Source organism: Mustela nigripes, chromosome 14 (assembly GCF_022355385.1).
Source record: "Mustela nigripes isolate SB6536 chromosome 14, MUSNIG.SB6536, whole genome shotgun sequence".
In the NCBI taxonomy this organism is placed as follows: Eukaryota; Metazoa; Chordata; class Mammalia; order Carnivora; family Mustelidae; genus Mustela; species Mustela nigripes.
Genome location: NC_081570.1, coordinates 97621403 through 97648088, shown reverse-complemented (window position 1 = coordinate 97648088; position 26686 = coordinate 97621403). Strand labels below are relative to the sequence as shown.

Genomic DNA, 26686 nt, shown 5'->3' with positions numbered 1-26686 from the left:
GCCTCTTTGCCTACTTGTGGTCTCTGTCAAATAAATAAATAAAATCTTTAAAAGAAAAAGAAAAGAATATTCATATCATTAAGGTAGGTAAATAAGAAAACACATTCTGTAAAAATAAAGCAAGGAGTAGTGTTGGGAAGAAAACTCCTTCACCGTAACACCATCTATCTCTCCACTCCACTCATTTTTCTCCACCCCTGCTGAAAATCCTGGGCTATTTCAACAGCCTAACTTGCTTTCCCCAAATGGGATTCTCAAGCCCCCTTTTAAAACTCCTTTCTCCCAACTCATTCTTCACCTTACAAATGAAACTTTAAAAAAATGCTTATCTGTCTCCTGCTTAAAACCTTGAGATAAAGTACAAAATGTGCAAATTTCCAGTAGCACTAAATTTCTGAGTTCCTAGAGCAGGCCTGATTTCTCCCATCCTAGTTCCTTTACACATAATATTTCCTCTCTGAACTTCATTGTCCCCTCCTAGTCTTCTCTTTTTCTACTTATCCTGTTAGTCTCCATTTTTTCAGTGTGGTTATATAGGCTGTTGGTTTGGATCAAAATCTACTCTCTCCTTCACCCCAGGCTCATGGCTATGTTCATCAGCCCCTCTCACAGACAGACAGTAATGTACAGCTTTTTGTGTTCCTTTCCATTTCTACCAGCAAAAACTCATGGAGACCCAGCTTCTACCATGAAACAATGGAATGACAGAGCAATAAGATGGAAAGAACTGTCTCTGAATGATCCTGTAAGAGCAGAACCACCTGCCCACCAAGAATGCTCACTTGAACCTGGAACATTTACTTCAGGATGTCACATGAAAGAAAAACTATGTTCCTAGATTATGTATGTGTTAGTCAGCCTTATGCTGACAAATACACCCAGGTCACTTCATACTAGCTTAGGTTTCCTGGTAAAGGCTCCCACAGCATCCTCTACCACTTCTCGGTACTTATGACACCTGTACTTATTTATGTCATTTACTCATTTAACAAACATATACTGAGTACCTAGTTTGTCTGCCTGGCACTGTTCTAGAAACTAGGGATAACAGTCGTGTTCCAGATGGACAAGATCCCTTGTCTCCTGGAATTTACTTTCTTCTGGGAAGACAACAACACACACATATCCCCCAAGAAAACAGAAGCTAGAGATAATGCTATGGATGAAAACAAAACACAATGATATGACAGAGATGGTGGGAGGGGCAGAGATACTCTAGATTTGGTGGTCAAGGAAAGCCTTGTAAGGTGGTGGCACTTAAGCTAAGATCTAACTGACAAGAAGAAGCCATTCCAGTGGAAGAGAACAGTTAGTGACAAGGCACATTCTTGGCTTATTTGAAGAAGAGAGCAGTGTAGATGGAACAGAATAAGGAAGAAAATAATAGAAGCAGGCAGACAAGAGCCAGATCACGTATTAACTCATGAGACCACCCTAAATGTTATTCTAAGTATGACTATTTAAAAGCTGACTTCTTGGGATGCCTGGGTGGCTCAGTTGGTCAAGCGTCTGACTCTTGATTTTGGCCCAGGTTGTGATCTCAGGGTTGTGAGACTGAGTCCTGGAACGGGCTCCACACCGGGTGTGAAGCCTGCCCAAGATGCTCTCTCTCTCTTTCTGCCCCTCCCCCTCCTCCCTCCCAATCTCAAAAAGAAAAGTTGACTTCTCTTCTAAACTGCAAATTCTGTAAGGGTAATTCTAAATACCAGAGTAGGTGTCTTTGGGGGGTGGGTATCACCAGCATCTATCACATCCGGTATGTGTCAAATGTTTGTTAGAATGAATGACTAGAAAGAGATCTTTCTTCTCCATATATATAAACAAAAGAGGATCTCAGGTGTCATACTGACTGAATTAGAGAAATAATCAACTGAAATAGAAATTATTGTCTCTTGCCTACAAGAGAATACCTAAAATAGTTTTCTAAGTGTGGTGATACAGAAGGAAAAAATAGGCGTGAAACCCTAAGGACACTATTTGAATGAAAGCCCACCACCCCTTTCCTGTAACACTTTCCTTCATAAGGCACCAGCAAGCCAATTACCCAACTAGTATGCAAAGAGAGGGTGTGGAATAAGTGGTGTTAGCTGATGAAAGAGGAATTCTATAATTCTATGTAACTCACAGCCATATAATCAATATTTTGTAATATTTTGTAAACTATCCTTCTAGACAGGATATCTTTTCCTAAATTTCAAGCTCTTCATTATTTGGAATGATGAATCTATAGCAATAGAACAAAAAAAAAGTATGTATTTTTTGTTTGGTAAAAAGGTATGATCTTGGTATATGCACCCAACAGTTTACAAGGCCTATAAAATTTAGAATGAAGAAAGCTATATCTCAAGGAGTTTCAAGCATAAGGAAAATGTCAAATTAACAAAGCAAACATCAATATGGAACATGAATCTTGAGATGACCCTGTTTAGATCAGTCAGCAAAGACCTAAGGAAAAGAGGACTTAAATAAGGTAACAATACTTTGGCAGATAGAAGGTGGAATAACTTCTTTCAGATTAATGAGATAACTTTTGCCAGTATGCTAGGGAATGTGGAAAAATGAAAAACTGTTTCAAGTAAGGAGATGTACTCGACTGAAGCAAAAAACACTGGCAAAAAAGTACAGGGATTCTTACAGCTAAAATGGACTTGATGAGACTCTTTCCAAAACCCCCTAATTCCAAGGTGAGAAAAAGGAGACCCAAGAGAGGCAAAAAAGCTTTACATAGAGCTAATGAGTTGTAATGCTGGCAAAGAATTCAGGTCTTCTGATTCTTTTCCATTAAGCACTCTGGGAAAGCACCGTACCAGGTGCCCTTAAAGAATCCAAAAGAAATATACATAAGCTTCCCTATCTTCTAGGAGTTTAGAATGTTGCTTAGGTGATGTAACACACATACACACACACAAACACGAAAAAGAAAGAGAAAAATATAAAAACAGGATATAAAAGGTTTTTTTACAGAGCCAATTTATGCTGTACAAAAATACATAAGTCATTTAGGGAGCTGTGAAGTTAGGAACAAAAAAGGAACCAAAAAGCAAATCACTGATTGTTGAAGTGGTACTTGAAGGAAAAATGATTTTGATGGGTTGTGTTCAGAATGGCACAATGTAAGGGAAATGTAAGGGAAGAGACTAGGGAGAAATAACTGAAACTTGAAAAAAAAAAAAAAGCTAAAAACATATGGATTGCTTTATGCAGTCGTGAAAATGAAAAAGGGCAGATCAGGAAGTTCATGTTTGCAAAATTACTTCAAATTACAAAAAGACCAGTTACAATATATAACTAACAACAAGTTGTGCAAGTTCCAAGTGTAAGAAGTTTACAAGGCAGGTTTGGCTCACTGATTTCTCCCAACACAACTACTGACTGAACTGTGCTTGTGAAAACAAAACCACAGAATGAAGAAATTCTATTTTCCAGAGAATTGTGAATTTTGAGATTATCTTTTTTTCTTTTAGGAGGGAGTTTTGGTTTGGTTTTAAATCTCAAGTTACCAATCAACTTACTCTACAATCCATAAAACTACAATATCCAAAAATGGTATAAACTATTTATGAGTATCACCAGCAGAAGTCCTACTTACCAACTAGAGCCAGTATACATATTTACAAGATCTCACTCACCATTTTACTCATCAGATGCTTTACTGGCTTGGCTGCCTACAGTTCCAACCACAAGTTACTTTACTAAAATATCCTCCCAGCAAGGAACAGTATCTTAAAGTCACAGATATACTTCCATCATACCAGTATTGTAACACAGAACTCTGGGGTAATTACATGTAAAGATCCCAAATCATAGGTAACAGGACTTGTTAGATTTTTGAAATGTTTTCAGAAAGCTTTAGTCCTATATAAGTAAAAGCCTGTAATGACTTGAAATCTCTACAATCTTCAAAACACACACACTACAGACCAGGAATCAAAAATAGCTTTACACAAACAAGAGCAAAATTGTAGGTTTTGCTGAGGGCATCAGCCACTTAATTTAACCCCATTTCATCAAGAGCAGGAAGCCAGGCTGCTGTTTTCATCAGTTACTAGGGAACAAATAAGATAAAGGACAGATTGGGCAGAAGAGTCTACAGTTGAAATGAATATTTTGATGCAATTTCTGAAAATTCCCGAAGTGTCACTAAGAAAAAGCACCTAGGGCTTCCTCAAAACGAGTCTTTCTACAGCTGAGGGACGGTTTTACGTGGAGGAAAGACATACGGAGGCTGAGGATTGTTTTTTCCCCTTCTCGAGCCCCTCCTCCCTTCCCCCACTTAAACAGGAAAGAAAACGCGCCCAGCATAAACACAAGGCCAGTGCTCACGGTTTGTCACCACAACAAACTGGAGGTTAGACCAGCGCTCTTGGAGACCGAGCCCCAAGTCCCGGTTGCTAAACACAAAAAGGGCCTCTTTCCCAAAGACCTGCGAACAGTACGGGCCTTACCCAAGAGTTTTTGGTTGTTTCCTCACCTTTTCTCTCTCTCTTTTCTTTAAACGAAAGCTTTGGGAAAGTGGCGACAGACAGCAAAAGTTTCCCTCCGAGCCAGACCTCTAAATCCGCCTTGCACAGACACACATTAGGTGGGCTGGTCCCACGTAGTCTCCACCATCATTACAAATTACAAACCTAACGATTAAAGAACAGAAGCGGAGAGGATAGAAAAGCTTCCACACCCACCCCACCACCACCGCCGTCCTTTCCAGACACCGCTTCCTGGTCGCAAAGAGCACAAATAACCCAAAACCATGGTGATAAGCAGAGCTGTGAAATACACACGCACAAGCCACACGCTGGGAACCTGCCACGACGGCCGGGAAAAAACCGGCCGGGTGAGGAGGCGCAAGGCGGCCCCCTGTCATCTGAGGACAACAACACGCCCCAAAGAGAAGTGGCAGGAGGCAGGGGGAGTTGCCCCGAAAACAAGCCCGGAGCCTCCTCGCTTTCCCGGGAACGCAAGCTCCTCCGCGGCCGCTAGCGGCCGGGCCGCCGGACCGGGCACCGCGTCCCGGGTGGGGGCGCGCCCAGGGAGGCGCCCCCCGCAGGCCGGGCGCCCCTGAGAGCCCGCGGCCCTCCCGACCCCGCCTCGGGAAGCGGATGGGAGCTTGCTCCCTGCCGAGGCCCCTTCCCGCCCGGTCCGACTCACCGCCGGTGGGTCTGGTTCTCAGCCGCGAGCTGGGGCTGCCGCGAGGAGGCGGCGGAGGAGACGAGATCCGGGGCCCCGTCGCCGGGTCATCATACCCCCCGCGCGAGCCGGCCCGGGCCCCGGCCCCCGCCCCCCGGAGCCGTCCCCGCGCCCGTCCCGCGGGGGGAGCCCCCTCAGCCTCCCGCCCGCTCCGCCGCCCGGCCCCTGGCCGCCGCCGCCGCCGCCTCAGCCCCGCGCGCTCCCGCCTCGGCCTCCCGCTGCCGTCCGGGGCCACCGCCGGGCCCCTCGCTCCGCAGCCGCCGTTGTCGCCAGACCCGACGAGCCGAGCGCCGAGCGGCCGCCCCCATCCGGCGGCCCCGCCCCGCGGGAACCATTCACAGTCCAGCGCCATGACACCTACTGAGGCGGAAGTGTCGAGGAGCGGGCGGATTAGGAGGACAGCATAGTACAGATGGGGGTGGGAGTGGGGGGGCCTCCGTGGGGAGCCAGCGTGGATCGAGTGCGGGGGCCGGATTCCCCGCCCCCTCCGCGCTACAGACTCCGCGATGATTTAAAGGTGCTTGGTGGCGGTTGGGGGGGGAGGGGAGGGGGTCCAGCTGTGAAATGTCATCCCAGCCAGTGTGACATCACCACAGTCTAGTGTGACTCCCCCAGAGATTGGGCTGCGCGCGGCGAAGCAGTGCCTACCCGGGAAGCCCCCCTGCTGGTGAGGAATTACCTCAGTTTAGGCTTAAACGTTTCGTTGCCATCTAGAGACGTTCTGGCAGAGTGGCATCCGTGCACGGGATCTGGAAGCCTCGTACATCAGGACTACCGCTGCCCGCCATAGGAAAACTGTGTGCATTGAGAGGTGAGAAGGAGCAGCTGTGCTCTGGACCCAGCCCCTCAAAACGTGCAGTGAGCGAATGCTACCATAACGTTCTTGCCTCGAGCAGAAGACAGTAAGACTGCGTATTCAGGAACGGGAGTGCATTGGACACACAGCATTCAGGAAAAAAAAAAAAATGGACACTGTAAAAACTAGGTTATCCTAAAAGAAAGACTGTTGCCATCTCCCCAAGTCAAGAGATTCTCTCCCTAGGACTTCAGAAGCACCTCCCGCTGTGTAAAATGTTCTTGTTCCTAAAGTGGGGACCATTTTTAGAGACAGTAGTATAACCTGTTTATTTTTTCTATCCTGCAAAGTGCTGGAGGCAGCAATGATCTGAGCCCTACAAAGTGACCGTCCAGCATCATGGTTGTTGCATATACTCTTTGAGGAGGGGGACAGAAGTGGCAAAGTCAAGATTCTGCTATTACCCTGTATTTCTCAGATCTCACTTGTATACATTCTTGACCTATTTGGATCTCCATCTCCTCACAAAAAGAAAAAAAAAAAAAGTGAAGATGTGCTAATACTCTTGTGAAGAAGTGGTAATACTACGTTAGTATGTTCGTTAAGGTTTCTTTTCTGGCTTAACATCACTAGGAGCAGTTCTGTTTTATTGGGAAAAGGGAAGTTTATTTCCCTAGAGGACCAAGGTTAGCAAGTGTTCAATCCCACGGGGCAGTTTTGTTTGCTTATTTTCACAGGAACTGAGAACATAAAGTCCTACATTGGGCTGACCTGGGAAACATCAAAATACAGAGAGTGGGTGAGCATGCCCACTTGGGGAGGAGCCAGGAAAAAGGCAGTACTTGAGCTCTGGAGTAGAACAGATCCTGCTCTAAAAGCAGGCTTCAAACACACTAATTACTTACCATGACTTGGCTCAACCAAACTCAGTGACATGCTTCTAGCCTCCTATTATCTCAAATTATGTCCCTTTACTCATTTCAAACACATCTCAAAGTCCATCTTGAGGGAACCTTTCCTGATTGACTCCCATTTTATTCTAATTATTTAATTCTGCATCATCATCTGTGTATTTACTTCCCTGTACCTTATTTGTACTTGCTGATCTATGTTCATGGTTCTTGGGTCATTCCTTCAGTCGGCCTCACTACATGGAGACCTTCTCAAAATCTATTATTTCCCCCTCTCTAATATACATTCATCCATCCAACAAACTGTATGCCTCCTCTATTCCAGGCATTCTCCTAGATACTGGGTCAGATGCAAAATGAATAAGACATTCCCTTGGCTCACAGTCAACAAGGAAAAAAAATGCATAGTGACATATATAAGACTTGAATGACAGAGCTGGAGAAGACTCCAGAAAAGGAGATATTTAATTTAAACAGGGCATGGTCAAAGAAGTTGCAAGTTTAATGTAGCTGGGTTCATTTGTCCCTTCAGCAAATGTCTATTGAGTATATTTGTGTGCCAGGCACTATATTGGAAATTAAAGATACAAAAAAGAAAATACATGGTCCATGGTCTGAAAGAGCCGACCCTTCAGCAGAGAAGTGGCAAGATACGGACTTAGTAAATTGAGTTGAGTCAGATTTTAAAGGCCATGAAGAACTCTTAGAGGTTTAGCCAAACAGGTAATATGAAGGAATCTGCTTTAAAGAGAGAGGCAGTGGCAGTGAAGAAGGATGGCTGGCTGGGACATGTAAAGACTAGAGAAACAGACTAATTAGAAGGCTATGATGAAGGTTTGGTCAAGCAGAGACCCTAGAGAGAAGGGGTCAGAGAGGAGAACTCTTTCCTCCTAGACAAAATGAGTGCCGCTAGAGAGGGAGCTGTTGCTAGTTGGAAGCATTGAATCTGACCTAGGGTATGATATTTCTCTGTGGCCTAGAGCCTAGGTTCAGTGTTGCAGACAGGAAGTACTCGCTCGGGAGCTGCATTACTTAAGACCAAGTAGGAGAAGCTGACCCAAAGGCTGAGTCACAGGAGAAGTTGAATCAAAAAACTTGTCCAATTATCTGAACAAATAGTGAATCCAAGGGTCCAGGAAAAAAAAGAGAGAGAGAGAGAATTCAAGTAGAAGCTGACAGTTGTAAAACTGGGGGAAACCAGGTGAGACAAAAGGTCTGAAGGAAAGGATAAGAGGCAGAACATGAAAAAAGCCTTTGAAACAAGAGGGCATCCTCAGTGGTTTTTTAAAATCTAGATCCCAGAAAACTTTTTTACTTGGAAATAATTCCAAACACACAGAGAAGTTGATAATAAAAAGAGCACCCATATATCCTTTACTTGGATTTGTTGATTAATTTGGATTTGTTGATTGCCCCTTTTGCTCTAACACTTGCAGTCTCAAATAGATAGCACACATACACCCATTTTTTTCTGACCATTTGAAAGTAAATGGCATCTACCATGCCCCTTTATCCCTTAATACTTCAATGTCCTAAGAATATGTACATTCTTTTACATACACAACGTGTACAGTTATCTATTCCAGGAGACTTAACATTGATACCATACTTCAATCTACATCCATATTCCAAATTTCATCAATTAATCCAATAATGTCATTCTTACCCATTTTCCCCTTCGAATAAGAGGATCCATATATTGCATGTCTCTTTAGTCTCCTTTAATCTGTATCAGTTCCTTAGCTTTTCTTTGTCTTTGATATTTTTGAAGGGTACAGCCCACCCCCTTTGGACAAGAGAATGTCCCTCATTTCCAATTTGTTGTTTATGTTTGTCTCACCTTTATTCATTATTAGATCCCAGTTATCCATTCTTGGCCAGAATACTATTGTGATATTGTGATATTGTGTCCTTCTCAGGATATCAAACCCAAGGTCAGATGATGACTCTCTCCCTCAATGGGTGATGATAATTTTAGTCACCTTGTTGAGGTGTCTGATTCCTCCACAGTATATTTACTATTTTTTTCCCTGTAATAAGCAATCCATGGGGAGACATCTTAGACCCTGCAAATATCCTGCTCCTCATCAAATGTGTTCCCATAGATTTAGCATCTATTGATGGTTCTTACTTACCAATCCTCCCTTATCTCTTATTAATTAATTAGTTATCTATTAATGATATAGACTCATGGATTACTGTGTTTTTCAATGGTTTATTCCTTACAGTCCTTAATTATTTGCATGATAAAATTTTCAGATTTAGTCAATGAGGGCCTTTTCAAGCTCCTTTGTCTTTTTTTTTTTTTTTAAGATTTTATTTATTTATTTATTTTGACAGAGAGACACAACAAGAGAGGAAACAGAAGCAGGGGAAATGGGAGAGGGAGATGCATGCTTCCCACTGAGAGGGAGCCTAGTGCGGGGCTTGATCCCAGGACCCTGGGATCATGACCTGAGCCAAAGGCAGATGCCCAACGACTGAGTCACCCAGGTACCCCGCTCCTGTGTCTTTTTTAGCATGCCCAATTTTCACATATTCCACATTCATCTTGATTCTTGCAGGTTCACCATTCCTTGGAGCATTGGATTTCTCCACTGAGTGCTTTGTATGTGGCCAGAAAAAAACAAAGGGAAGAGAAAATATGGATTATTTGTGTGGGAAGTATTTTTTAAAGATTTTTATTTATTTACTTGAGAGAAAGAGCATAGAGAGAGAGGGAGGGAGAAGCCGACTCCGTGCTGGGCAGAGAGTCCAATGCGGGGCTTAATCCCAGGACCCTGAGATGATAACCTGAGCCAAAGGCAGCTGCTTAACCAACTGAGCCATCCCATGTAGGAATTTTTTATAGGCCAGGCCTGCAGGTAGCAAACACATAGATCTACTTTGCACACATCACACTGGTGGTAACTCAGGAACATGGATACTGCTGCAATGCTTAGGAGATGACACAATCTATCTGTGTGCCCAAGAGACTTGACATAGTAAAAATTAGGCCAGTCTCCACCATGCTTGTCCAAAAGCTATTTTCTATGTTACTTCTTCCATATTAGTAGGATCCCAGTTTTGTTCAGACAGAAGGAAGATCCTTTGATTTCAAAGAAGGTAACTTCATCTCACCAAATCAGGAAATGAATTACAGTGATCCAAACCAATCCTGGTAATTCCAGTTCTTGTCACCAGTGACTAGTCTAAGAGTGGGTATAGACTCAGTTCTGAAATAGGAAAGGAAGTCTAGTAGGAGGCTCGCAGGAAAATTTTTCTTTTTGTATAAAAAAGACAGGACCTTCACGGAAGAAATTCTTTTGTCCCTGCCTCTCTTTTTGCTGAGACAAAGGAGTGAAAACACCAGGCGTGGAGCTGTCATACCCATCTTGTGACCATAAATGTGACAGCAAACAAAGATGAAGACAGTCAGGATGGAGGACAGCAAAGGAGACAGAAAGGAGTCTTTGATGATAGAAATAAGCTTCTGAATGGAACTGGGACTGCCCGCTGCTTCTGGACTTTTTAAGTAAACAAACGTTCATATGTTTCAAGAACACTGCTAGACGAGTTTTCTGTTCTTTGCTGCCAAAAATCATTCTTAAGTGACACGAGAGAGAAGTAGGAGAGCTTTTCTGGGAAAAGGAGCTAATTGGTGGTATCTGAATGTTCTGAGAAGTAAAGGAGAATACAGATGGAAAAGTGGCCAGAGGATTTGCAGTGAGATGGTCCCTGTGGATCTTGGTAAGATCAAGTGGCATGGTGAGGAGGAAGAAGCAATGTGATTCCTACAAAAGATCTTTCCTGGTATGAGTGGTGACCGACAAACTGGGAAGGATGGTTTGAACCAAATGGGTGACAGAATCTACTCTGGTCAATTCCTATATTCAGTTCCTAATACCCAAGGAAGCTGTTTGGGTTCCTGCTGTCTGCTTCAGCTACACCTGGGAAATCATGAACTGAATCACTTTGCTCTCTTGAGCACTTCTCACAGCAATAAGCCAGGAAAAGTTGTTCTGGCCCCTGAACTGGTTTCCTAGAGGGCAAACCCAGCATATATGATGGGGACTAAATAGAACCTTTTTAAAAACATTTTCTTCCAGGATTTATTGACTGTATAATAAGTACCAGGCATTCAGTTAGACAGAATAAAGAGATGAATAAAGCATATTCTGTGTCCTCTGGGACCTCACAATCTAATTTAGGAAATAAATTAGGAACAATTATAACAAATCTGAGATTGGTCCTCAAAGTGGCATTACTAGTGGTCAGAAACATAGCAGTTACTGTCTGGAGATCACTACAGATGCATCTAGAAGTATCACTATTGACCGAACAGGGACTTAAAGAAGACAGCACTGTTTCAGCCAGGCCATCAGTGAGATGTTATTTGGTTTTAGTAACTATCTTTAAGTACCTTTTCCATGCAAAATGTGAACAGACTAAAAACACCATTACATTATCACATGCAATGGACACGAGCTCTTCAGCATGACAAGTACTCCTTGGGAAGGAGTTATTGGTCTGCGCTAGGCCACCAGGGAGCCACGGGGTTAGAAACTAAAACCAGGCAGAGATGAGTGTGGTATACAGAACAGTGAAATGAAGTGCCCACCTGTGTTATGATAACAGGTGAGTGAGTCCCTCCTCTGTATGGTAAAAAGGCTTGGTCCCCTCTTGGCTCCCATACTTCTCATGTTCCCTAGCATCTCCCCACTAAAGCTGGGTGGTTGCTGGGCTGAAGAGTGGGATTGCAAGTAGGAACTGGCTTCCCTGCTTTCAGGTGTAAGTCTTGCTGGTCTTGTTCTCTTTTTGTATCAAAATAAGACATTTGGGGGACTGGGTCCTAGCAGAAATGACTTGGATGGAAGGAGAGTTTGGAAAGAGGCCACGGCCATGGGATTAAAGAGAAAGAGTCAAATACAGCTAGTTAACATTATGAATGCATGAAATGCCACTGAATTGTACACTTTAAAATGGTTAATTGTAGGGCACTTGGGTGGCTCAGTCATTAAGTATCTGCCTTTGGCTCAGCTCATGATCCCCAGGGTCCTGGAATCAGAGTTCCACATCCAGCTCCCTGCTCCTTGAGAAGCCTCCTTCTCCCACTCCTGCTCCCCCTGCTTGTGTTCCCTCCCTCTCTGTCAAATTAATAAATAAAATCTTTTAAAAATGGTTAATTGTGTGTCATGTGAATTTCACTTCAAAAAAAGGGGAGGGGAGAGAGTTTTGCAGGATTTAGACATAATGGGCAAGAGACCTGACTCCTAATTTTCAAGAGTCCATCCAGAGCCTTATGGGAGAAGAAACAATGCCTTAAATACCCCTACAACCATATTTATTCCTCCTCAGACTCTCCTTCCCCCTAACCATTTCTGTTTCCTCCCTTATCTACACATCACCACCTTACTCCCTCACTTTCTCCATATACCAACTCTTTATTCAGCAAAATTCAGCTTTTCTCTCCCCTTCCCTGGGTCATCGTCGTGTCTCATTATGTCTCCACCATTCTGTAGCTTCTTACCTTCGACCAACTGTTACACAAGCTTTTAGCACCTGCCTTCCATATGTCTTTTCCTATTTTCAATTCTAAGCCAAAGCCAAAGCCAAAACAAATGATCTGGGAAGGGAAACAGAGACCCACGAGAGAGAGAGGTCTATGCATCGGGACAGGAACTCGAAATTCAATCATTGACTATTATTTGTGCTAAGTCATTTTGCACTTCCTGCAGGCTCGGAAATCAAAAAGGCCCTAACAAAGTATCCCTTGCCTAACACAATTCCTGATATGTGGTCAGTACCAGTAACTATTTGGCTGACTAAATTACTGTGTGTTTATTCATGGTGCTCAAAGCATCAGAATTCAATTAACTATAGAATAGAGTTTTGGAAAACCCAGCAATCTTCATCTTTGGCTGTGAAATTTAACTTAATTTTTTCATTATTACTTCTGGAAACTCACTTTTATCAAATATTCAAGCTATTAAGAGGTTAGCAGGTGACTCCTTTGGAGGTGGGGAGGAGGAGGGGTCCGATCAAATCCTGGAGGGTAAATTCTCTGATGCAAAATGGGCTTCTGCCCGACCAACCTCAGTGCTCCCAGAATGTCCAATACAGAAGTAAAACATGAGCTTTGGAGTCTTGACATCAGGAGGAATCCTGAGTCTTCTAGTAACTAGGGTGATAGTGGGTATACTGATGAATTTCACTTTCCTTATTCTTAAAAAAAGAGAGAGAGAGAGAGATTCTATTTATTTATTTATTTATTTATTTATTTGAAGGAGCAGGGAGGAACAGAAGGCCAGAGGGTGAGGGACAGCAGACTCCTTGCTGAGCACGGAGCTTGATCTCAAGACCCTGAGATCATGACCTGAGCAGAAATCTAGAGTGGGACCCTTAACTGACTATGCCCCCCAGGTACCCCGCACCTTCCTCCTTCTTAAAATAGAGATGCTAATACCTTCTCCTTACCATCCTCATTCCAGCCATCAGAAAAACTTTTCGATATTACTTCCAAAATATATCCTGAATCTACTACTATTCATCTCCACTCCTACAGACGTTCTATTTCACAAAAGTAAGAAGTGAGATAGAGACGAATAATAAATACAGAATTTTCAGTCCTATCTTGATTAAAAGGAGTGCTGATTTTAGTTATGTGTATATTTACTAAGAGTCTCACAGAGAGAGGATGCACGCTCATGAATGAAAAGTTACCTGTTCATTCTGGTGCTCCTCCATAAGGATATGGAATATTATAATTTGGTGAATTAAACAAAAAGGTTCGAGTCCGACTGAATTTGATTATACTCTGTTCTCTACTATATCTTATAGATCTCTCCTCATAGATTCAGATATTCAAAGATCAGGACTAATGTTATTTCCAGTAAAATTTTATGATTAAATAATTTTATAATAATTATTTAATAATTATAATAATTTTATAATTTAAATAATTTTAAAATTAAGTATTCTCTTATTTTTTTTTTTACTGAAGAGCCTTACTCGCTTAGAAAACATAACCTTTAACCCCAAATCTTGTATTGACTCCAAAGCAAGTAAAACATTTTTCTTTCTCTTAAGTACATAGTTGTAAAGTATGTCTATTATAGGAAATAGGGTAAATTCATACAATATTCTAGTTACTTGTAAAACTCATTCTTTTCTTATTATCCCCCAAATATCAGAATGTACACATATATACATGCACACGCTTCTCCTTTGTGAAAGCTTTGGTGGAGGAAAAGACATGTCTTTTATTTCTGTAGCTATGTGTAATAAAGAGGTTTCTCTAATAGATTTATACCCAGACACAGTGCAAATCCCTTCTTCCAGAAACCCCGGGTTCAGCTCACCAGAATCTCTCACAGTTGCAAGACCTTCCTAACTTGTGTATGCCTGCTTTTACTCTCCCCCTATTCTCCATCTGATGCTTTCAAAATATATATCAAATCATATCTCACTCCCCCCGACACACACACTTTAAGGCACTCCAGTAGCTTCCTACTATACCTAGACTAAAGCCCAAACTGCTTGCTTTAAGTGCCTCCCTCTCTGAGCTCATCTTCTCCCTCTCTAACACATGCTCTTCTCAATGTTCCTTGGACACAAAACTCGTTCCCAACACATTGACTTTGCACTCAGGCTATCAGGTCTTCCCCTGACTGGTTCCTTCTCATGACTGGAGTCTCATCTTAAGTGTCAATCCCCAATCCCCTGACACACCTTTCTTGACCCGTTTCTGAACTGCTGCCCACACCCATAAGCCAGTTTTATTCTCTTCTTAGCATTTATCACTATCTGATCTTTATGTATACTGCCTGTCTCTCGAGAGTGTAAGTGCCATGTGGGCAGGACATTTTCTTGTTCACTATTTTGTATCCCCAATGTCTGGAACACATAGTAGGTATTCAGTAAATTTCACTGAATAAGCAAATGAATGATTGAATTTGTGAATTTGTGGACACTAGTTTTCTCATAAGAGAGCTACAAGATTTAAAGGTAACATACAAAAAATGTCTACCAAGGTAAGCCTTCAATAGGTGTTAGCTTGAGGGCTGAGAACTTGCTTTACTTCCTGTTTGGGAGAAACAGGATTTATTGAGGGAGGCTTGCCTAAAGGATGAACAATCCATCCATTTCTCTAGATTCATTCATGTATTCGTTCCACCAGTGTTTATTATTAAGAACTGCCATGCGTTTGAGACATTATGGATGCAATGGTGAACAAAAGAAACCCAGGGAGAAAAACAAAAACAAAAACAAAAAAAGAAGAGTTCTGGAGTTTACACTATAGTGCAGTGACCTCAGTAGGTAAAAGAGTATGTTAGCAAGGGGCAAGGGCTCTATGGAGAAAAAGGAAGGAAGGGAGAGAGGAAGTGGCTAGCCACATGGTTGGAATTTTAAGTAAGATGACCAAGAATCGGGGCGCCTGGGTGGCTCAGTGGGTTAAAGCCTCTGCCTTCGGCTCAGGTCATGATCCCAGGGTCCTGGGATCGAGCCCCACATCGGGCTCTCTGCTCAGCGGGGAGCCTGCTTCCTCCTCTCTCTCTGCCTGCCTCTCTGTCTACTTATGATCTCTGTCTGTCAAATAAATAAATAAAAAATCTTTAAAAAAAAAAAAAAAAAAGATGACCAAGAATCATTTTGCTGAGCAAAACCTTGAAGGAGGTAAGGAAGCCATGTGGGTATAGGAATGGAAGTCCTGGTAAGGAGAGGAAGCAAAATGAGGTGAGTGCCCCCAGGGCCTGGTGCTGGGGTAACCCCAAGGAGGTCGGCAGGCTTGGAGAGTGTAAGCAAAGGGTGGGGAGTAATCGGAGAGAACAGGGCAGAGCATGTGGGCCAGGAAGACCACAGTGAGAACTCTGGGTCTTATTCCGGGTGAGCTGGAAAGACCTTGGAGGATTTGAACAGAGAAGCAATATGGTATGATTTATATCAGGCCTGCTGGGGGTACCAGACTGTGGGTCTGCAGGGGAGAGGGCAATGTTGGAAGCAGGGAGAACATTTAAGAGGCTCTTGCAATAACTCAAGACATGACACAAAGGCTGCTCTGAAAAAGGCGGTAGAGGTGAAGATGGGAAAAGAAAACATTCAGGATACGTTTCAAGGTAGAGTCAACAGGATTTACTGATAGATGGTAGTGTGATGGGCAGGGAAAGCCAAGAGAAGGGGAAAATTGGAAACCAAGCCCACTGAATAAACGTAATAGGATTGCTTAGCAGAATGGAAGGCCATTTTGATGTATGAGGTCATGATTTAAAACAAAACCAGTCTGGTTAGGGGTTTCTCCAATAGCATCTAGCAGGCAAAGAGCAGAGAGATAGTAGAATTTGTTCAGAATTGGAGTTTGTCAAGGCGAGTGTGTCTGAGCAAGTGCAAGCCAAGGAGTTGTATTATACCGATAGATCATGGGATGTGGTCGGGTCAAGGTGGGAAGTGAAGCTCAGAGAGGGTCACATTGGCCATGGAGGTCCTTGAATGAATAAGCTGGGAGAAGAGAAGATTTAAAATTGAGATTTCAGATATAGTAAAATTTCTGGTAAAGACAGGGCGGTGAGGAAGACAGAAATAAGGTCTTTGAGGTGAGGTCAAAGAACCTGAGACTGGAATGTTGAAGTCATCCAGGGTGAAGACAGAGTTCTGGAGTGAACACATGGAAATTTGGGGAGAATAGCATGCTCAGAGATCATGAAAGTTCCTGGCCCTTTCCCCATACCTTGCCTTCCATCTGAGTTATATCCTTTTGTAACAAACCAGTGATTCAGTAAGTAAAATGTTTCTCTGAGTTCTGTGGGCTGCTCTGGCAAATGAATCAAACCCAAGAAGACAAGAAAAGCTCCAATCTGTAGCCCATGGTCAGAAGCACAGGGGATAACCTGGACTTGTGACTGGTGTCTGAGGGAGAAGAGAGCAGTCTTGTAGGATTGAGTCCTTCACCTGTGGGAGTGGAGGCTATCTCCAGTTAAAGAGTGTCAGAATCCAGTTGAATTATAGGACACCCAACTGGCACCGGAGACTTGTTGGCTGGTAGGGGACTCCCCATCCCCCCTCCCCAGTTTAGGAATTGGGTGCTCAGAACCTTTTAGCGGGTTTTCTCCAAACCTTATATCCCTGACTCCCTCTATACGGGAGTCTGGCTCCACCTTGATGCTTTGTTTCCATAGAGCCCAGTTAGTAGGGAGAGTGAGCTGGACCCAAGGTTCTTGGTTCCAAGAAGCACACTTTACAGTGAACATATTAAGAATGGGATTATAGCTCTGAGAACATTTTCATTCTCCACTCCCCAAAATTACTGAAAATTGATGGGAAGATTCAGAATTGGTAAAATAGCCATAATTCTGTTTTTTAATATGTGAATATTTTAAGGGAAAGACTAACCCCAAGGCTAGTCAGGAGTTTTGTGTGATTGAGAGATGATTCAGTGAGCCATCTGTCCAGGAAAGGAACCAAGCCTGAGATTCTGGGAGCATTCTGTGATCTGATGGGTTAAGGAGGTGTTCAAAGAAGAGGAAGTTACCTAGGAATGAAATAGTCAAAATAGAAGGGTACAGCTAAATGAAATCACCTTGGTCAAAACAAAGACAAGCATAACCATTCTGAGAATCCCCGCAGAAGCTGTAGATTTAGAAGATTATAATAGCAAGCAGAATTCTGTATTGATGTGCTGAGGTGTTCCGTGGAGGATTGGGAAGCACCACGAACCCAAGACAGAACCCAAGACAAAACAGCTTGTTGTGGTAGTGATTAGGGAGGGTGAAGAGTGGGAGGCACGTAACAAATTCATAGCCATTCTGTAGTGATAGCTTCAATAATATGTGAACATGGCCTACCAGGTGGGATTTCTCTTGCTTATGAACCACTCCAAGAATGCAGAGAGAACAGTCTCCCTGGGACTGGACTTGACATGGAGAACCCAAGTCCAAATCTCTTTTCTTAAATAAGCAGACTCACTTATCTCCTATTTCCTACCACAAAGGGCAGTCTGGGTCAGGAGTGAGAGATGGCCCCTCAAAGCCAGCCAGGCAGATTTTTTTTCTCTAAAGGGACTTAAGTCACTTTCCGTCTTGTTTCGGAAAGGTACATGTTTTCCCACAGATCATGAAACGAACGACTAATTGATCTCTAGAGAATTTCCTTTCTCTGGGTATCCTTAAACCTAATTGTAAGATCTTAGATTCACGTGGTCATCCTTAGATTCTAAAAATAAATTAAGGGGCGCCTGGGTGGCTCAGTTGGTTAAGCCTCTGACTCTTGGTTTTGGCCCAGGTCACGATCTCAGAGTTGTGGGATCGAGTCCTGTGTCAGGCTCCACACTTGGCGAGGAGTCTGCTTGGGATTCTCTCTCCCTCCTACTCTCCCACTCTGCCTCTTCCCGCACGTGGACACACACACACACACACTCTCTCTCTCTCTCTCTCTCTCAAGTAAGAAATAATAAAATCCTAAAAAGAAATAAACTAGCTACTTACAGATATATGCAGTGCAGGACTTTTACGTGAGACTGTTGAGATAGCAAATAAGGCAACTGCGAACCTCTATTATAAGCCAAATTTACTTTAAAAAATTTCCCATTATTTTTGAAACACAAACATGCCATCAACAACTAAATTCTTCAAAGAATTATTTGAGGAATAATTTGCTTCCACTCCCTCATCTGAATTCACCTAGATCCCATTTCAAGGAATGCGCGTGACACAGCACAGGCCAAGAGTAGACAGGTTCCCTTGTCCCTAGAAGATAACGCCAATCTGGGGGCCCTCATATGAGGACTACCTTATCTCTCCCAGCCACCTTTGGGTAGCAGGGAAGTGAGACAGCTAGAGGCTCCTAGAGGAGCTCAGGCTAAGCCTTTGCCCACAGAGCCTTAGTAAATATTTATTAACACACAAGATGATTTGCCATATGTTCGTAAGTTCCAGTCTAACAACATCATTTGAACTTGAATCTTCAGGGTATTCTAATCCTATCCTCTTCTGCAAAAAGGATGGTGGGGAAACCTTTCTAGAGGGCAATGAGGCACAATTTGCATTAGGAACTTAAAATTGTAGGGGCGTCTGGGTGGCTCAGTCAGTTAAGTGTCTGACTTGATTTTGGCTCAGGTCATGATCTCAGGGTTGTGAGACTGGACTCTACACGGGGCATAGGTTCTCTCTCAGCCCCTGCCCGCCCCCCAAAAGATAATCTAAGATGGTAATCCAACTTCTAGTAATTTACTCTAAAGAAATAAACAAAAATGCCATGATAGATGCATAAAGTTGTTCACTATAATACATATTTGTGGAAAAAAGGGCACAAAATGTTGACTATGGAAATGGTATTACCTCTGTAAGGTATCACACAACTATTCATAAATACATTTCAAATATTTAATGGTACAAAGAAATGTTTAAGATATTAAGTAAAATGGGCGCCTGGGTGGCTCAGTGGATTAAAGCCTCTGCCTTCGGCTCAGGTCATGATCCCAGGGTCCTGGGATGGAGCCCCATATCAGGCTCTGTGCTCAGCAGGGAGCCTGCTTCCTCCTCTCTCTCTGCCTGCCTCTCTGCCTACTTGTGACCACTATCTGTCAAAAAAATAAATAAAATCTTAAAAAAAAGAAAATAAAAAAAGATATTAAGTAAAATGGAAGATTGAAATTATATACAGTATTGCCCCAATTTTGAAAATTATAATACATTTATACATACAGAAAAAGACTAGAAACAATTGATGTAAATGGAGAAATTAAAATTGATTTTTCTTCTTTCTATTTTTATATGACTTGTAAAATTTCATGTTTTATATATTGAATAATCTCTTTAGCGAGCCAGAGGCTAAGAGAACCAATATTTGAAATATCCATCATGGAGTAGCCACCGAGCTAAGAATTTTACCAATTATCTAACTTCCACAGCAACCAGGGAAAGTAGGTCTCACAGTCTATTTTACAGGTGAGGAATGGAGGAGCCACTAGCTAGGCGTGAGAGCTCTTTGCCCAGCGTGTCCTGGACTCAAGCCCAGGACGAGCCCATGTTTTCTGCTGCCCCACAAGCCTCACCTGCTGCGGCTCTGATTGGGCCCATGGGAGGCTTTCAGTGAAGGTCACTGACAAAACAAAACTGCACAGCTTGCCCAAGAGCAAGGCCTCACTTTCTAAATTCTTCCTATCTTCTTCTGAAAGTAGAAACCACCTTCTTTATTGCAAGGCTCCATTCTGAAGCCATTTTTACCCCTGTACCCAGCTCCACTCGCCTGTGCCCTCTCAGAGCCTGTGGTATCTGCTGTCTTGCTGATTGGTTTGGCATGTTGTCAGGCTGTGAGCAGGACAGGGCAGAGCTGTGCACCCCCACCCCTTCCACCAGCTGGCTCCTTGGTCTCTGCCCTGGATACTAAAACAAACAGGCTGTGTGCTCTGGTTCCCTACTCAACCCAAGGGGGTTGGGGGGTGGGGAGAGTAGCAAATATCCCAGCCATGTGAACAATCAGGCGTATCTGGCAGCACATTTGATCTTTTATTAAAACTTTATTTCAGCCAAAGAGTCACAGCTTCCAGGCGGCCAGGAGGCTGTTGTACCCCTAAGTCTAATGCTCAGCTGGTTCCAGGTATGGCCTTGGTAAGGGGTGTCCAATTCCCCAGCTGGCTCTGTTCCAGAGAAGTCTCCTGTGACACTAATTGTAAACTCTCATGGAAGCAGGGGGAGTTTCTCTCCCCTGTTCCAGGGTTCTTCATTGCTTCCTGTTCGCTCCCAGAGGCAAAGAGAGGAAGTCTCTTTGATGGGGTCATGGCAAGTCAGTGACATTCAGGATTGGAACGTGCTGCCTGGATCACCACTTTATCCTCCAGCAGTGCAGTTCCTGACTAAAACAACAACAACAACAACAACATAAGTACTTATGTTCTTTGATCTGGGAAGAGGGAGAAGGGGACATGGGGAATGGCACATGGCCCACCAAGAAACAATGGGAATAGCCTGGTCCTTTCAGATTAAGACCACATCTCTTTCTGCACCCACATAAGAGGACTGCATGTTCCAGAGAGGTGGAGAAATACTGGATTAAAGCTAAGCAGATTAAATTACCGCAGGACTTCTCAGAACCTTTAGTGTGCTCATGTATACTATGCAGAGGGTGTAATGGGAAGTGTTTCTTAAACACAGTCAACCATAAAACTCATGAGTCTGTAGGCACTGGGATTTCAATGAACACGCTTTGAGAAATATTTCTCCAGGGTGAGCCCATAAGGATCCTGTGAAGATAGGAAAGTAAGGCCCATCACAAACCTCCTCACCAGCCAACAGTGTCTTTAAAACTGCAGGCTGGACCAACCAAAGGTATCATTCTGCATTCTCCTCTCTGCACCTGAGCAAGAGTTTACAGTATTTTTCCACTTGCTGGTCGAAGTCCCTAGAAGAGAACTGTGCTTGGAAAAAGTTCACTGGAGTCAGAAGGTATTTTAGTGCCAGGCCCCTGAACTCAGGAGCCAGGAGAGGGGCAGCCTTGCTGCTGTGAGACAGGAGAGACTCCCCACCCAGCCAGGTGTTCTGGTTCCCTGTGGCTGCTAAGCCATCCTGGTTTCCCCTGGGTACCAAGTGGGGCGCTACAACACTTTCTTCCCCAGTTTCTAGAGGAACAAAGTCCTCATCTGTGGACTCTAAGTGCACTGAAAGACTCGCAGTCCGTACAGTCACCATCTTCGGGGACTCAGAGATAGGGACTGCCCCATCCCATTCTTTGCTGCAGAGGTCCGGGAACAACTGTTTCTTGATCTGCAAAGGAGGGTGGGAAGCCTGCTTCTCAAGGTCCCCAGGAAGGTTCTCATTCTTGGCCTTCTTTGAGTCCCTGTCAGCTTGAGATTGATCAGCAGCTTCCTGAGAAGAGTTAAACACGACACCCTGCGTTCGTGGCCTCCTTAGCCTCCTTTCTAACAGCCAGAGGAAGCTTGGTTTCCTTGAGGAGGAATTCATATATTGCTGCACAGAGTCTGGGATCAGAGGCACAGAGAGCCTGGGGCTCAGGCTGTCCTGAAAGTAGTCCCTACAGGGCTGCTGACTGACAATGGGCACCACGCGGCCAGGTTTCAGCGCTGCAACAAAGGTCCGAAGCTCCGAGTAAGAGGAATGGTCAGAGTAAGGGATGACGTGGATGTCGGGGTGGGAGTGGCGGATCTTCCGGCTCGTGGGAAGGATAGCGATGGTAGGGTGGGTCTGATTCCAGTGCAGCATGGCAGAATGGCAGACCTCCATGTGGTCCACCGCATGGATGCGGCCGGCCTTCTCCTCCACTGTGAACACGTCTGCCAGGCCCAGCAGCTGCACCAACTCCAGGCGCCGAGGACTCAATACCACCCAGGTCTGAAACTCCAAGGCCAGCTGCTCCAGCAGTGACTCTTTTCCCAGGCTATAGAGTCCTGAAGCATGTTAAAAGGAATGAGAAAAGCAAGAAATGAAAGAGAGAAGATCCCAGGGAATCCTAATACGTCACCCAAATGTTTCACGAAAATACACAAATGGGGCAGTCGGGGAGTGTATCAGGGAGGAGGTGGGATTTGAGCTCAAATACATGGAAAATGGGGAAGGGCCTACCACTGATTCCACCCACTGGTTTGATTCAACAGAGGAAAGCATTTACCAGATGCTAGGCACTGTGAAAATAAGCACAAGCCTCAGTCCTCAAGGAGTATGATCTACATGGAGACTCAGAGGCCACGTCAGAGACATGCACACAGTATTATGAGAGCACAGAAAAGTTATCTACCAGCTGACAGAGTTAGGGAAACTTCCCGGAAAATGGCAACTGAGTTGTCATAAAGGATGGGTCTGCGTTTACCTGGCAAGGGAAGGGGATGGTTTGGTGTTATGAAAGTGCCAAGAAGGAACTGGTAAGAAATGACACAGGAGAGGGAAGGGTCGAATCATACAGGGCCCACATATATTGCTCAGGAGTTTGAACTTAATTCTGTTATGTGAAGGGGAGCCACTAAAGAGCGTGCAGCAGGAAAATGGCTTATTTTCTTTATTTTATTTTTTAAAAATGATCATTTATTTATTTGTTTATTTGACAAAAACACAACAAGAGAGGGAACACAAGCAGGGGAAGTGAGAGAAGGAAAAGCAGGCTTCCTGCCAAGCAGGGAGCCTGATGTGGGGCTCGATTCCAGGACCTGGGCATTGTGACCTGAGCTAAAAGCAGACACTTAATGACTGAGCTGCCAAGAGCCCCGAAAATGGCTGATTTTAATCACAGGAATAATATGATCAGAGGAGAGCTTTAGAAGACAAAAATGGCAGGAGTGTTACTGGATCGCCTAGATGAGTAGATGCTGAAATCAGCTGTTAGAAGGCCCCAGAATGAGGGTGCCTGGGTGGCTAGGTTAAGCACCTGACTTTTGATCAGCTCAGATCATGACCTCAGGGTTCTGAGATCAAGCCCCTAGTGGGCTCCAAGCTCAGCACGGAGTCGGCTTGAGATTCTCTCTCTCCCTCTGCTCCTTCCCCTCCTCATGTGTGCATACTGTCTCTCAATAAATAAAATTTAAAAAAAAGAAAAAAAGGCCCTGAAATGTTTTATACTATTGAGGAATTGCTAAAACAATGTTTCTAATTTCTCAGTGTGTCTGATTTTAAGCACAGCATTCACCTGAATGTCTATATTCTGATAAATTTCCTGGGTGGCTCAGTCAGTGAAGTGTCTACCTTTGGCTCAGGTCATGATCCCAGAGTCCTGGGATTGAGTCCTTCATCAGGCTCCTTGTTCACCAGGGAGCCTGCTTCTCCCTCTGCCTGCCACTCCCCCTGCCTGTGCTCACTCTCTCTTTGACAAATAAATAAATAAATCTTTTTTTTTTTTTTAAAGATTTTATCTATTTATTTGACACAGAAAGACACAGTGAGAGAGGGAACACAAGCAGGGGGAGTGGGAGAGGGAGAAGCAGGCTTCCCGATGAGCAGGGAGCCCAATGTGGGGCTCCATCCCAGGACCTATGACCTGAGCCAAAGGCAGATGCTTAATGACTGAGCCACCCAAGCGCCCCAAATAAATAAATTCTTAAAAAAAAATTTCACTCACTCAGATAACAAATATTGAGTGCCTTCTTAGGCATTAATCTAAGTGTTTGAGATACAGCCACAAGTAAAACAAAGAGCCCTGCCATTGTGGAACTTATATTCCAGCAGGGGTAGACAGACAATAAAAATGAAATACAGCAATATGCAAATTGTGGAATACATTATAAAACAGTAAGTGCAATATTGGCCCTCCTATTTAAAACCTTCAATAGCTTTTTGCCCAAATATAATCATTTGGATCAAGTTACATTCAAGGATTACATTTAGGATCAAGTTCAAGCTTACAAGCGAGCACTTCAGCCCCTCCTACCTTTAGAGCCTCCTCACCCACTGTGTGCCTGTCATGCCGGCTGCTACTTCTCTGTTCCACAAGACTCCTTCCTACCTCCATCCATGTTCTCGAGGAGTTGGTGTGTGTGTGTGTGTGTGTGTATGGCAGGAGACGTGGAGAACAGACAAATAATAAGCAACAGCATATTAAAACATGGATAGAGTATACTGGAAGGTGATGAGTGCTATTAAAGAATGAAAAACTTGAGTTGGTATAGGGGATCAGGAGTTGGGAATGTCGCAGTAGAGATGGTGGGAAGATTGCATTTTTTTTTCAAAGATTTATTTAGAGAGAGAGCGCACACATGGGGGTGTGGGGATGCTGGGCGGTTGGGAGGAGCAGAGGGAGAGACAGAATCTTAAGCAGATTGGGAGCTTAGCTCAGAGCCCTAGTCAGGGCTTGATCTCACGATACTGAGATCAGGACTTGAGCCAAAACCAAGAGTCAGAGGCTTAACAGACTGAGCCAACCAGGTGCCCTGGGAAGATAACAATTTTAAATAAGGTTTCAGGGGTAAGGAGGGGATCTACAAAGACCTAGAAGATATGAGAAACCCCCCAAACCCAAGATTCACTATGGGTAAAAGAAAAAGGAAAGGAAACCACTTACCAATCTTTATGTTGTGCTGGGGGTGCTTTCGAATGAGCTCAACAATCTGGCGGGCAGCTTCTTGTCGGGAAGGAAGAATCCAGGCTGGGTTACAATTGGTGTTGTCTAGGTATAAGGTATGGATCTGTTTCCCCAGTTTCAGGGCTGGCTCCTTTAACATGGAAGGTGTATACCGAAAGTCACCTAGAAGAAGAATATATGGGGAGCAGAGAGTCAGAGACAAGAATATAAAACACAAGCCTCTCCCGGCTTCCAACAGCTGAAGGACATTTGCTTACCAGCCTGTGGAAAAACTCATAGGAAGTCTGGCACTAACATAGTATAGCTTCTTTTTGGAAAGGTCTGAATTCTGCTTCTGTTTTTATTATTCTTTATAAGGTCTGAAGCCTTAAAGAGTGGGAAATCAGTTGAGAAAGGGTCACTATGCTCATATGGGGTGAAGCTAGGAGGTCTCCAGACTTCTGAGTTAAGGCTGCTTAAGAAAAAGTAGTGTCTAGGCTGGGAAGGTGGGAGGGACCCCTTGGAAGGCCCACCTGTGTAGAGGATGGTTCCAAAGTATCCTTCAAAAAGAAACATGACAGAGCCAGGGCAGTGATTGGCATCAATGAGGGTTACAGTCATGGTCTCTTGCCCAATTTCATCTAGTGGCAGGACATGGCTCTCGCCAACCTCCAAGGCCCGGATCCACTCCTTAGGTACCTGAGGAAAAAGTTGGTCATTCTAGTGAACACAAAATCTCCTGCTTGATACTGCCCTGGATCAGGAACTAACCCTTTACCAGAAAGAATCAGGGAACGCAAATGACATCCTAAGCCACCCAGGAGCAGAAGGTCTAACCGACAGTCCCCTCAAATGCTCCCTTCTTCCTCTCACTCTCCCTTCCCACCCTTGGTACAATTTAAATTAAGAGTCAAAAAAACAGTCTAGCCAAGCGATTCTCAAACATTTCTGATCATAATGGTCCCTTGACGGGCACCCGTTAAAAAAATTCCAACCAGCTTTCCTGTACCTGCACCAGCTAGATCTACTGGAAGGGGGGTGGGGGAGAATTGAAGAATGTGTCACCCAGCACTTTAGGTGGATTCTTGAGACGAGAGATACACTGGCCTAGTTTATCTGAAAACGTAGGTACAGTCTCCTTGGCTGGACAGAAAGATCTCCCCAACTTATAGCTGAAACATTCACGTTTCTGGGTTCAAACAACTCCCACATTTGTAAAAATCAGTCCTCCAGGCCCCTACTCTACGAGTCAGAGGCTGTGACAGATCGGGATTCCCACCCGAATGCTCGACCCAGCTCTCGGAGGACTCCCGCCCCCGGCCCCGTACCTGCAGGTGACGATGCACGAGGTAAGCAGTGATTGGGGAGCAGTAGAGGGGCCGGGCCCAGGTGCTAGACAAACCGACGGTGTGGTCCGAGTGCATGTGGGACAGAAAGAAGAGCCGTGCGGACCCGGCCCGGCGCAAGCTCCAAAAGTCCACAGCGATGGGCGTATGGGGGATCAGGGCCCCGTTCATGGTGGCGGGGTTGGGGAGTCACCAGCGAGATCTTCATGGGCACAGAGCTCCCGCGCGAGGTTCCCGCGACCGCGCCCTGAAGGTAAGTCACGCTGGGGCAGCCACGCGGCCAGAGACCCTAACGGGAAGCCAGGCCAGCAGAGGACTAGGTCCCTAGCGTGGGCAAAAAGAAGGAAGGGGCCGCGCTCTGGAGAGTCCTGGGGGGAATCGCAAACCGCGGACGACGCTCCACTGAGCGCCACTCCTACCCGCGCGCGGGAGCCGGCGCTGAGGCCCGGCGCTCAAAGCGCGCGCTGCTGGGCGGAGAC

General features: G+C 44.4%; 2 protein-coding genes and 1 long non-coding RNA gene across 9 annotated transcripts in view; 1 reads left to right on the top strand and 2 right to left on the bottom strand.

The window, feature by feature from the left end:
* The window catches only part of HIPK1 (homeodomain interacting protein kinase 1), a 51762-nt gene extending 46446 nt beyond the window's left edge, over nt 1-5316 (bottom strand). For 3 of the 4 annotated variants that reach the window (XM_059375802.1, XM_059375804.1, XM_059375805.1), the window contains exon 1: nt 5146-5316. The gene's annotated coding sequence lies outside the window, so the exon portion shown is untranslated. Of the gene's footprint in view, nt 1-4471; nt 4629-5145 lie in introns of all 4 variants that reach the window. The other variant, XM_059375803.1, reaches the window with a different exon arrangement.
* A 293-nt stretch (nt 5317-5609) lies between these two features.
* LOC132001329 (uncharacterized) lies at nt 5610-12030 on the top strand. 2 transcript variants are annotated; one of them, XR_009399587.1, is made up of 3 exons: nt 5610-5701; nt 5899-6568; nt 9456-12030. It is a non-coding gene; the product is annotated as an uncharacterized LOC132001329 (long non-coding RNA). The 2 variants fall into 2 exon arrangements; XR_009399586.1 differs by lacking the exon at nt 9456-12030 and having other exon boundaries at nt 5899-8268.
* Nucleotides 12031-20348: 8318 nt separating this feature from the next.
* DCLRE1B (DNA cross-link repair 1B) lies at nt 20349-26682 on the bottom strand. Of its 3 annotated transcripts, none has more exons than XR_009399584.1 (5): nt 26190-26682; nt 25395-25560; nt 24862-25044; nt 21138-22264; nt 20349-20716 (listed from the first exon to the last, which is right to left on the bottom strand). XR_009399584.1 is itself a non-coding variant. In XM_059375800.1 (5 exons), exons 1-4 carry the CDS (start codon nt 26376-26378, stop codon nt 21192-21194), a joined length of 1611 nt encoding a protein of 536 aa, XP_059231783.1. In that variant the 5' UTR covers nt 26379-26682; the 3' UTR covers nt 20349-20716; nt 21146-21191. The 3 variants fall into 3 exon arrangements, 2 of the variants coding, with proteins under 2 accessions (XP_059231783.1, XP_059231782.1); XM_059375800.1 differs by having other exon boundaries at nt 21146-22264; XM_059375799.1 differs by having other exon boundaries at nt 20349-22264.
* Nucleotides 26683-26686: the final 4 nt, after the last annotated feature.

Bases quoted from the DNA above. Each gene is read 5' to 3' on its own strand.
- DCLRE1B (XM_059375799.1), bottom strand. From the start codon at position 26,378: ATGAACGGGGCCCTGATCCCCCATACGCCCATCGCTGTGGACTTTTGG. The intron at 25,045-25,394 runs GTGGGCCTTCCA...TTCTTCTTCTAG, and splicing joins TGGAACCATCCTCTACACAG to GTGACTTTCGGTATACACCT. The intron at 22,265-24,861 runs GTAAGTGGTTTC...AACATGCTTCAG, and splicing joins CCAGCACAACATAAAGATTG to GACTCTATAGCCTGGGAAAA.